Source organism: Octodon degus, unplaced genomic scaffold (genome assembly GCF_000260255.1).
Source record: "Octodon degus isolate 3935 unplaced genomic scaffold, OctDeg1.0 scaffold00057, whole genome shotgun sequence".
NCBI lineage: Eukaryota > Metazoa > Chordata > Mammalia > Rodentia > Octodontidae > Octodon > Octodon degus.
In genome coordinates, this window is record NW_004524633.1 from 2,936,910 (window position 1) to 2,949,114 (window position 12,205).

The following is a 12,205-nucleotide window of genomic DNA, read 5'->3' on the forward strand; positions in this document are numbered from 1 at the left end:
AGCTATCGCCCCAGCCCAAAACATGAATTTATTGGTATCTACGCGTAAGACACCATATTAGGTGCCCGGTTCTCACAGACATAAAGATAACAAAAGCATCTTTCTCTTAATGTCCTGTTTTATGATTCAATGAGAAAATGTAGATAAACTGCTAAAGACAATACCTCCGATCATAAAGATTCAAATATTGGTTATCATTTTTGCATATCGGTTCACTTTCACGTTAATTCCTATTTAATACACGTATTTCCCGTTTTACTTTGCATTTACTCAACGCTGAAAAGACTGAAAGAGGGTTACTCCAGAGGGCAGGACCTAAGTCGACCTGGGGAAGAGATGCAGCCGGCGAACTACAAGGGTCGGGTATCCCCCATTTCACCATCGCGACTTTTCAAAGTTTCTACAGAGCAGCCACCTGTGTTTCATTTGTCTCCATCTCAGATGCATGATGAAAGGGAAGACTAAATATCTAGTAAAATGTCCATCCCATCAGGGTAAATCGCAACGATTGGGTCATTGGGGTTAGATGGCAACTCCGGACAAAATTTTTTTAAATACGAAAATAACGCTCAGAGCAAATTAGAAAAATAAAAATTACGGGCGACCGCGACTGGGCAGCGTAGGAGAGGTGGGTGGAGCCTAACCTCAAAAAACCCGGGAAAACTTCAAAGGCTTTAGGACCGACTCCTAGGTGCTCTTCTTGCTCACAGAGGGGCCCTCAAAACGGCACTGCACGGGGGAAAGATACCTACGGCATTTCGGGGTTCGCAAGATGCCACCGCTGCTGAGAAAGGGAACTGACGCGCCTCTTCTCACAGCCGCAGCAGCAGCCCCGGAGGTCTCCGACACCGGAAGCGCACGGGCCAGGACGCCGCGTCACACTCAACGCAGCCCGCGAGAAACACGCTCCCGGCGACGGAGGGGCCGAGCACACGTGTCTGAACAGGAGTGTGGAGCGCGTCGAGGCCCAGAACTACATTCATACCCTGCCGGACACAACACATGGCCCTCTTTCACTATTTTGGCGATAGAAGCCCAGGACAGAGGGGCCACAGAGCCATGTGTGTCCGCTCTGAACCGGGATCCCTTAGGCTTGTAGTCGGAGCATTTGGGAAGGTGCTCCACAGCTTACTTCCGGGGGAGGGGGCGAGGCGCGGTTGCCATAGTAACTGAAGGCCGGCAGACGTCGTCCGGCTGCGCGACGGGACCGCGGCCGCGGGGAGCTGCGAGTCCGCACGGCGACCGGGTGAGGCGGCTCGGGCTCCCCGCGTGCCCCGACCCCCCGGCGGCTGCCTCTCCCCGCGCGGCTTCTCCTTCCCGCAGCCAGAGCCCGCCCCGCCCCGCTGCGCGCCGCGCCGCGCCGAAATGCTCTTCCCGCCCGGGGTCGCGGCCCGGGGTCCCCTGCGGCCGTGAAGGCGGTTTCTCAGCCCGAGCGAGAGGTGCACTTCTGTTTTTATTTAAGCTTCTTTCTCGTCCTTCTTCCTAGTAAGGGAAAGCTCGAATTTTGGAACATTTCCGCCGTGGGATTTTCACGCGAGAGAGTCACCCGTTTGGGAAGTCTTTGAAGATGTACCAGCATTCCGATGTTGAAGTTGCGTGTTGCGGAGGGAACACTCCTCCTCCCGCAGTGCGGTAGGGTCTCCCCCTCCTTGGCGAGGCGGTATGCGCAGGCATATGTGTTTAAAACGGTGATGTTAATTATAGTGATTCCAATTTGCAGTAAGTAGACTGTGACACCACATCCCTGTGGGGTCCTTCGAAATCTGGCGTAATATGAAAGTGTCAGGCAGGCGGCCTGTGTATTATAAATAGGGTACTTCATCCATGATAAGCGATTATTATCTTTCTTTCCCAAGTGTAAAAGACCTATATAATTCAAGAAGGTGCCAGTGATTTAGGCTCCTGAGTAGGAATCCAATGAGTCCTGAAGGGGACCCTACCTGTGTCATCTTATTGTTGAACTTGAAATATTCAACTTATTAGGTTGGAATTATTTTTAGCAGCCAAAGCTGGATACGGTAGTGTGGGGAGCTGTTAGACCACCAGCACGAGTCAGTGCCACGTAGAAGCCATTGTTCGCGAAACCTTCCTCCACAATAACAAAGACACTGTTACTGAAATTCGGCCTCTCCGTGCCTTTTTGCCAGCTAGGTGACGTCTTTGTCTCTCAATCGGTTCATCTGTAAAATGGACAAAAGGCACCTGACCGCTGTAGTAGGGGTAAAACAAGATGTAGGATGGTTTGTTAAACCCTTAGGAGCAAACGTGCTGTGTAAACCCAAAATCAGAACACAGTAAAACCACAATGGCAATCCTTTTTAAATTTTTATTTTAAGCAATGAAAAGTAAGAGATAAGACATTAGAAATGATACACAATGTCCAAAAACTCCCCAGACGATAAGAATTCAGCAATGGTTGATGTGTTGCTCATTGTTATCCTCAATGTAGCTGCTCAGATTACCAGATAGAAGCATGTAAAATTGGTCAAAACAAAAATTTTAAGTATTAACTGGTTCCTTCAAAAAAGTAATAGAAATTAGTAGTACAATCATCTTAGCTATCCTGTGTATATACATTCATGGCTTTTTCCCCTTCCTTTTTTATCTTTTCTCCTTTCCCTCATCCCAGTTCTGCATTCCTTTGGAGCAGTTTCTTTTATTTTTACTATATATAGCACACCTTTCAGATTTTATTTACTCTTTCAGGTTCCACAGTAGTAATCCTATAAATGGAATCTTAAAAGTTCAGTTATGTGAAATACTAAATCCAGAAATTAGTGAAATACTTTGGTTGATCCTGCCATGGAGGATGGTGCCGCCTGCCAGTTCATTTATGTAAGAGGTCTCGTTATCATGAACTTTCCCATCTGCACAGTTTATTGTGCACTTACGATATGTCAGGTAGTGCCGGTGTGCTTCACATATACTGTGTTAACTGATTTCCTCCTGCTGACCCTATGAAGTCTTCTGGTTTTCGTGGTCTTCCTTCCTATGTCATTTGAAATGTGTAGTGCTGTTTGCATTTTATGTGATTAACAGAGACTAAATCAAATCTCTTTAACTATTTTCTAATAGAATGGCCACCAATCCAGGAAGTGATGTCACTTTGGCCAATCAGAAATCAGTGCCTTCAGAGAACCTTCGAACAAAGAAACTTCCACTATCTGAAGAGGAGGTTTTTTACATGAATTGTAGAGCTGCCTACTTAACTGTCTTCAAAAGCAGCTTAGAAAACATTATTTCTAAAGATCAACTTTGCCTAGGTAATTTTTAAGCTTAAATATTTTGCTTTTTTTGTTGAAGGATTGGAAGTAAAATGCTTGTTGAATAATCCTAGTTTCATAGTTATGCTTAGCAATAGCTATAAGCTAGTGCGCTGTTTTATACAGTTATATGTTCTAGGAACTTCAAAATAAAGTTTTCAGTACTTGTTCAGTCTAGATGGGTGTATTTAAAGCTTTCTTCAATTTACTAATTGTTAAAAATACTCTTTAAGGGCTAGCAAGACAGCTAGGCAGACTAAGCACCTGCTTAGGCAAGCGCAGAGACCAGGGTTCAATACCTGGCACCACATGCAGTGCTGGCCCCACCCCTAGGCACACTGAGCCAGCTGCCGAGTCTGGGCGTGGTGGTGCACCCCTGCTTGTAATCCCAGTGCTGGGGAGGCTGAAAACAGGAGGATCGCTATGAGTCTCGGCTGCATAGGGAGACCCTGTACCAAATTAAAAAAAAAAAAAAAAGGAAGAAAGGTTCTGGGGTGTGTGTGTGTGTGTGTGTCTGTCTGTCTGTCTGTCTGTCTGTCTTACTGTCTTACTGCTTCTCTCCACTATATTTCCAAATTCTTTTGGTTGTAAATGTCTCCAAATCACTGAACTTGTTCCCTGCTGGGAGGGCAGATACTGTGGGTCCTTGGTCACCAGGGAGAGTGACGGTACTGATAGCATGGTCTGTTCATGTCAGTGTCATGAAGGTCACTTTAGGGGCAGAGAAACAAGTCATTTTGCCAGCTTTAGGAGTAGCTTCCCTAAACAAAAACTAACTTACTCTGTAGCGAGACTTTGGATGTGAATGCAGTTTAGGTCTCTGAGGAAATCCATTTTGGGGAAGAAGAGCATTGAAAAGATTAGAATTATTTGATAGACATCGTACAAGGCATTTTTAAGTGGTTTAAACACAAATGACTTGAAACAATTTGTGAAACTGTGTTTCGCTTCCCTTTGGTTTGCGTGTGGTTTTGTTGTGTTTGCAGCACTGGGCGTCACGCCAAGGTCTTGCACATCCTAGGGAAGCCCTGCACCATGAGCTGTACCCCAGGCCTCCGCAATTTTAAAACTAATAAATGTCTCATTTTGAAATTTAAATATTAGTGATTATTAATTGTTATAGGGAGAATCCAATTAATTAGAATTATAGTTTGCTGCTATTCCTAGCGTTTTTTCTTTCCTCTTTTGAAATAGCCTGAGATAATGAATCTGCTGCATTTAAAAGCTTCCCACGCCCTCCACCGCTCTAGCGTTCAGTTGGTGGAATCAGTATGTCTGTGTTAATAAGGTGTTGACGCCCTTAGAAATATCTGCAAAGATAGCAGTGCTGCAGTGTTGGTCTTTTCTGTATTGTATATTCTTTAGGTTCTATACTGAAATATTCCTTCTTGGCATTATAGTAATTGCTTTCAGATAATCTAGTTCTTAAAAAGGAGTAATGTGAATCAGTGAGGTCTCTCTCACTGATGGCCTTCTGACATTTAGGCACTACAGCTTTACAGATTTTTTAAAAATTCACAAATAAGGGCTGGCGAGATGGCTCAGTGGTCTAAAGCACCTACTTGGAACAAGCTTGGCAAAGCACAGGGACTGCGGTTCAATCCCCCAGCACCACATGCCAGCCACCCCGCCCCCTGGTGGGCTGAGCTGGCCACACACACACACACACACACACACACAAATAAATAAAATTTAAAAAATAAAAGCATTTAAAACACCTTCCTCCTTTAAAAAAAATTCACAAATAATATAGCTATTAGAGGCTGATGTTAAAGTTTAAAGTACATGTTGGTGAAAGATCAGTATCTTAGTGTCAGCCTTTGAGTATCTACAGTTATGTAACATGTTCACTATCATCAGACTTAGTAGTGAACTGATTCTGAACCTAGCGATTAAAGTTAGTAATAATCAGATTATATCATTTTCTTAAACATGGAGCTATCTACATACTGAGTACGTATTTGGTGTAATTTTTATTGTCACTGAAGAGAGCACCGGGTGTACCCTGAGCTGCCACCATGAGAAAAGTGGTCGTGCACCTGTTTTCCCAATGCTGGATAGAAAATACCACTTCCTTTCCTGTCGATATTTTGACTTTCTTTTCTTTCTTTCTTTTTCTTTTTCTTTTTTTTTAATTTTAGGGAAGAGTCTACAGGGTGTTTTGGGTCAAACTACTAGATCAGACTCATAGTGATCTGCCTGTTTACAGCCTCCCAAGAGCTGAGATTACAGGCGTGCACCACCACGCCCAGTCTCAATTGCCATCTCAGTGTGCCCCGGGGCGGGGCTGGCACAGCAGGCCCAGAGATTGAACCCCCAAACCCTGCACCTGCTTGCAGGTGCTTTAATCCACTGAGCTATTTGGCCAGCCTTGACTTTCATATTATAACTTCACTTAGGGTGTGCTTCTGTTCCTAGCATACATACCAGGGGGGCTGGCTGGGTACATAGCCCTAACACACGCGTGCCATTTCTCTGATTGTAATTCTCCGATCACATGCTGTGCCATACTTACTTTTGTTATTAGGTCACCAGGGGAATCAGGGATTTTGTCTACAACCAAAATAAACCTGTGGAGATGAAAGTTCTGTTATCTCCAACCCTACGGGTTTCCAGTCATGTACAAGGAACATAGTGACTACTACATTTACAACATCTGTTAGCTCTGAAGTTTGCCTCTAGATTATTTTCTTGCTGCTTTGTGCCAGAATTTAAATTAAGTAGTTATGATGTCATGCATAATTTGGAGAATCAGAAAATTTCTCTTCTAAAATAACAGCTGGGTATGGTGGTGCACCTGTATAAACTCAGCTGCGAGGCTGAGGCAGGGAGATTGCCCTGAGTTCAAGGCCAGCCTGGGCTACATAATGAGTTCAAGGCAAACTTGAGCTATATAGCAAGACTTGTTTCAAAAAAAACAAAACCAATAAAGAAAACATCATTGACCATAGGTCATGACCACAGGTAGTAATCTTACACTTAAGATGTAGACTGTGTTACAGAACTTCTTTGTCACTGAAAAGTTTTTCTCTCTGAAAAAAATTGCCATATGAGGACCAGTGAGATAGCTCAGTGGAGCAGTCAAGCACAGGGACCAAGGTTCGATCCTTGGCGACACATGCCGAGCCAGCCCCTCCCCTGGGCACTCTGAGCCAGCCATAGAGACCCGGTGTGGTGGCACATGCCTGTATTCCCAGCGCTGGGGAGGCTTAATACAAGACCCAGATGCGTAGTAAGACTAAAAAAAAAAAAAAAAAAATCACTGTGTGTATGCCCAGATACAATACATATTCACTACGACTGACTCATCTGTATTTTCTTTTTTTGTTTTGTTGGTACAAAACTCAATTGAGGGGCCAGGGAGATGGCTCAGTGGAATAAGCGCTTCCATGGCAAGTGTAAGGGCCTAAGTTCAATCCCCGGTTCTGAAAAAAAAAAAAAAAAAAACTCAATTGGAATCAAACTCAGGACCTTGCATTTGCCAAGCGGGTGCTTATGCTGCTGAGCTATCTCCCCAGCCCTTATCTCTTTGCTTGAGGATATTTCTTTAAATTGTTTCATATTTATTGGTCCTTATTACATGAAATTTTACAATAGTCAGATTATCATTTTTGGTGTTGGTTCACTGTGTACAGCCCTCGTGCATTCCCATCTAAGGTAATTGGCTCCATATAAAGTTTTATTGTTGAAATTGGTAGCTAAAGAAATATACGTGTATATTTTGGCAAAATACAACTCAACTTTCTGTTAATCCTTCGAGGTGCTTAGGGGATTAATCAGTAATTCATTTTATGTATAGTTGTGTCTGAATATGCAGAAGTTTATTTGCAAATTACCAAGGTACATATACTTAACTGTACAAAGGTACAATATGTAAATATTTATGTAAAATGGTTTGAAATATTACATTGAAGTATGATATGAAGTATGCAAATTACAGAGCCTTTCTTTTTTTTTATAATTTTATTTATTTATTTATGTGTGTGTGTGTGTGTGTGTGGCCAGCTCAGCCCACCAGGGGGCGGGGCTGGCTGGCATGTGGTGCTGGGGGATTGAACCGCGGTCCCTGTGCTTTGCTAAACTTGTTCTAAGTAGGTGCTTTAGACCACTGAGCCATCTTACCAGCCCAGAGCCTTTCTCATATTGCAATTATTTCAAAAGTATTTTAACCACTGCATCTCTAATAGTTGTCTGTCAAAATATGTCCGTGTTCTAGATTTTTAGCAGGGCCTTAACTGCAAGCAGATCTGTGAGGCATGGGAAATAGGACCAAACCGACCTAGCCGTGATGAATATGATGGGTATCAAGTCCTTGGTGATGTTAGAATGATTTATTCACTTCACTAAAATATTTGTTGAGCAAGTGTGGTGGTGCACACCTGCTATTCTAGCACTCTGGAAGCTGAGGCAGGAGGCAGGAGGCTGTGCTTTGGAGGTCACTGAAAAGTGAGTTCAAGGCCAGCATGGACTGCAGAGTGAGACCCTGTCTCAAAAAGACAAAAAAGGGCCAGCCAGAGAGCTCAGGGGACTAAAGCACCTGTGCAGGCAGAGGGCAGCGGCCGGGGTTCGATCCCTGGTGTGCTGTGCCAGCCCTGACCCCAGGGCATGCTGCGAGAGTGATTGAGACTGGGTGTGGTGGCACACGCCTGGAATCCCAGCGCTTGGGAGGCTGAAAGCAGGAGGCTCACTACAAGTCCAGTCTGTAGTGAGACCCTGCAGACCCTGTACTAAAGTATGTCAAAACAAATCTTTAAAATGACCAAAAAAAATGGACAATAAAAATAATGATGCATGTTTATTGCTGTTACCTTGAGCAGTTAGACGGTATTTCTAATCTTTGTTCCTCTAAAAGCACTTAGTCAGACATGGTCAGCTACTGAAAGCATGTAAGCTGAGAACCAAAGCGTCAGAGAAGGAAAAATTTATTTAATTTGAGCATTAATAACTCAAGAATCTTTAGCTGGTGGCACATATAGTTTGTGGTTAAAAGTCAGACATAATTGCTATAACTAGATAATCAACCAAAGCTAATGTGTTGTTATATATGTGGTTTTCCTAATACTGTAGTAGGTGACAGTTTGAAAAATAAACGTGCACTGCAGTGCCAACTCCGGGTGTTACAGTAGCGCACCCCTGTTTCGTTGGGCAGCTCTTCAGCATGCAGGAAGAAGTCCATCCCAGAAGACTGTTAATAAGTACTGGACTCCTCAAACTGCCAAACTGAATTTTGATGATTTCTGTGTAATTTTAAGGAAGGAAAAGCCTACTTCAAAAGCAGAACTGCTAAAATCATTTAAACAATTAGATGTAAATGATGATGGCTGTATTTTGCACACCGACCTTTATAGATTTCTAACAAAGGTAAGATCTGTGAAATGCTTGCAATGTACAGATTTGCAAAACAGCTTGGAATCTAGGTTTGGCTCAAAAAGTTCACTGAAAAATAATTACTTCATTGCTGGGTGTGGAGGGTCAGGCCAGTAATGGTAACACTCGGGAGCCTGAGACAGGAGGATTGCTGTAAGGCCAGCCTGGGCTACATCGTGAGTTCAAGGCCAGCCTGAACTGCAGATTGGGACCCTGTTTCAAAATATCGACTCCATTGCCAGGTGGACCTGCGTCCAGACCCCTCTGGAGTCCTCTGTGCTCCATTCATTCCTTCCCACCCAGAACTCTGCCAGTCAGGGCCAGGCCCCTATGTGACAGGAGGGAAAGGGAAGGAAAATAGGAATGCCAAGAGAAATCCGCTGTGTTTCTTGGTACAGAATTTGAAAATACCATTACTCTAATTTAGTAGCAGTTATGATTCCACAAAATACAACTGTTAAGACGTGGTGAGGGGCTGGGGAGATGGCTCAGTGGAATAAGCGCTTCGCTGGCAAGCGCAAGGGCCTGAGTTCATTCCCTGGTTCTGCCAAAAAAAAAAAAAAAAAAGACGTGGTGAACTGAAACTGCACGTTTTCACAAAATTTAATTAATTGTGAATTTTTATTTAACAGTCTGATTATTGCTTGACATTCTGATTTATCATGAAGTCACATGTTGTAACCTATTTGTAGAAGAGATTAAAATGTATTTCCACTATCCTGATGAATAAATAACGGGTGATCATGTCATTTTATTTCAGAGAGGGGAGAAGATGACTCCGGAAGAAGCCAGTACTATAATAAATTTGCCTGATGTAAATGCTGATGGAAAATTTGACTATATTAAGGTACATAATTTGTATATTATTCAGGAAAATTATTTATATCTTAGTTATCCCTCAGCTTTCTTAAACTGTAACTGAGATTATATGTTTTTATGGCACACATGTAATACTTTGATATGTGCATACATTGTAAAAGTATTAAATCCAACTACTTACCATTAGAAAAGTTTTTAGTTTGTTTTCCCCAGCAGCGAAACGCAGGGCTTCCCCTCTATTAGGCATGAGTCCTGGGAGCCGCACGCCTGCTCTTGAAAAGGTCTAGCAATTAAAGCACTTTTTTAAATAAGCACTGGCAGTGACGTAGACTTGCTATGCATTCGTTGTAGTCGAAGTTCTCAGTTCCGGAATTGCAGTAGGATGACCACATTAAAAATAATGCAGATCACGCAAGCATCTTTAATCCAAATACCCAAAATCCTCCGAAAACCCGGGAGTTTTGACTGTTGACATGATGGCAGAAGGGAAGATTTCCACACCAGAGCTGGGAGAAGTGGCACAAACGGCCATCCTAGCCACTGTCCTTCTTGAAATTTAGAAAAAGTGAATCAGAATTTAAAGAAAGGAAAGAAAAAAGAAAAGGCCTGGGAGACAGCTCTGGGTTCAATCCTCAGAGCTTCAAAACGACAGAAAAGGGATGGAAGGACAGTCCCACCCTGTGACCTCCTGTCGGGGCTTCTTGTCAGAATTCAGGCACACTAAAAATACTATACAAAAGCCCTGCAGAGGGCCAGCCAGATAGCCCAGCAGATTAAAGTGCCTGCTAGGCAGACGCAGCGGCTGGGGTTCGATCCTGGGCCTGCTGTGCTGGTCCTGACCCTGAGGCACGCTGAGATGGAGATTGGGACTGGGCATGGTGGCGCGCCTGTAATCCCAGCTCTTGGGAGGCTGGACACAGGCAGATCACTACAAGTCTGATCTACGTAGCGAGACCCTGTAAACCCTGTACTAAATATAAAAAAATAAAAAATTTGTTCTGTATTAAAAACTTTGTTCTATATTAAAACTTCAAGGATGTGTAAGGGAATGTATGAAACCCAGGTGAAGTTTGTGTTGGGCTGGGGTTCCCCCAAGGTGGAACCGTGGGTGTATAGATACATCAGACATTCACCATGGGTGTATAGATACCCCAAGTCTAAGATAGAAATCCAGAACACTTCTGGGCCCACCATTTCAGGTAGGAGCATTCAGCCTGTGTAACCAAGTTAAAATGCATGTATGTGTGCACACAGACACACAAGCAATACAGAGATTCTCCTCAGAAAAGTACCTTTTTCAGGGTGAAAGAATAAAAATCATTTAGAACAAACTCAAGTCAGACCATCTTGTAAAAAAAAATAAATCACTGCTCCTTGTGTAACATTTTATTTTCACTCAGAGTATGACCTCCTCATTGAATCATGGCTGCTTTTCACCAGGTCACTCGAGGCTGGTCAGCCTGAGTCAGGAAAATAAAGCGAGTAACCCAGTTCAACAAGCAATATATTCCATCTCTCAGTCTGTCCCTCCTCTACTCACTCGCATTTGCCTTCTCCCAAATGCATGATTGAATGTTTTGCCCACTCGACTCCTTTTTTGTTTCCTGTAGTTTTGTAAATTATATATGACGACCAGTGGGCAGTGTCTCAAGACTGCACTAGAAAAGCTGCAGGTTGACAGTAAACTGAGGCGTCAACAGTTTGGAAGCCACATGGAAGGGTTCTCTGAAAGGGGCCCATCGCCAATTCCAAAGCCTCCACCTAGAATCATAAGAAACAGTGACCAGGAAGCGTTCTCCAATAAAGGTACTTGTACCGACCCCTGTAAATTTCCTCATCAGGAATGTTGTTCAGATAGCATTCCTCTCTCATCCCAGCTAGTGATAGATGAAAATCCAGCTTTCCTTAGCTACAATTTCTAGACTCTCTTAGCTATAAGAACTCTTTCAAAGTAAAATTTATTATAGGACTTAACTTAGCTATGCTCATTATGCTTTATTAAAACTAAAATTTCAGACTAAATGACAACATATTAAAATGAGGAATCTTATTAGTAGCCTATAAATTGGGGACCATTAAAGTCTGGTAAATATAAAACTTTTAGCCTTTTTTCAAGTAGAATCAAGAGGGTTTTTTTTTTTTTTTGCTCCGAATGCCCTCAGGAAAAATGGAATAAGGTTTTTTTTTTTGTTTTTGTTTTTGGTTTTTTTTTTTTCAAGAAGAATCAAGAAAGTGACGTTATGACAGAAAATCTTTCGTACCACAGCGTGTTTAGAAATAAACTCCCCACCCCCCCAAAAAAAGAAATAAACTCCCATTGACAGCTTTTCCTAATGTGGCAACCAAATTGTCCTTATGTTTTACAGGTGACACCAGGGCTTCTTTACTGTCAACAGCTAGAAAGTTCAAAGCCTCCGTTTCCTGCACAATTTCCATGGCTGCTAACAGTAACCGAAACTCCACATTAATTGAGCCAAATCTAAAGGTAAAAAGTATTTTAAATTAGCAGAGATGACTTTTTCTGAAAAAAACTGATACTGCGTTTATTAATGGCTATTTCATGTGTGCACCCACCAGTGGTGCCGTGAAGAAGTTCTGCAGGGCTCTCCTGTGGAGCATAGCATTTCTACGTGTAAGCCAGTTGTAGTATTTTTAAATAAAAATAATGAGAAGAATATTATAATGTCTTTAGTTTAAAAATGGTGACTCCTGAATATTTGAACTTGATGAGTAGATTATTCAGTTATGTAGCTGAC

The 12,205-nt window shown here is 42.8% G+C and overlaps 1 protein-coding gene across 1 annotated transcript in view; it reads left to right on the top strand.

The window, feature by feature from the left end:
* The first annotated feature begins 1,180 nt into the window (after positions 1-1,180).
* Positions 1,181-12,205, top strand: part of Efcab7 (EF-hand calcium binding domain 7) — a 40,376-nt gene continuing 29,351 nt past the window's right edge. The window contains exons 1-6 of the mRNA XM_004633965.2: positions 1,181-1,433; positions 3,074-3,263; positions 8,413-8,624; positions 9,391-9,477; positions 11,060-11,255; positions 11,816-11,934. Coding sequence (XP_004634022.1) covers positions 3,077-3,263; positions 8,413-8,624; positions 9,391-9,477; positions 11,060-11,255; positions 11,816-11,934 — 801 coding nt within the window. The 5' untranslated portion in view covers positions 1,181-1,433; positions 3,074-3,076. The remainder of the gene's footprint in view (positions 1,434-3,073; positions 3,264-8,412; positions 8,625-9,390; positions 9,478-11,059; positions 11,256-11,815; positions 11,935-12,205) is intronic.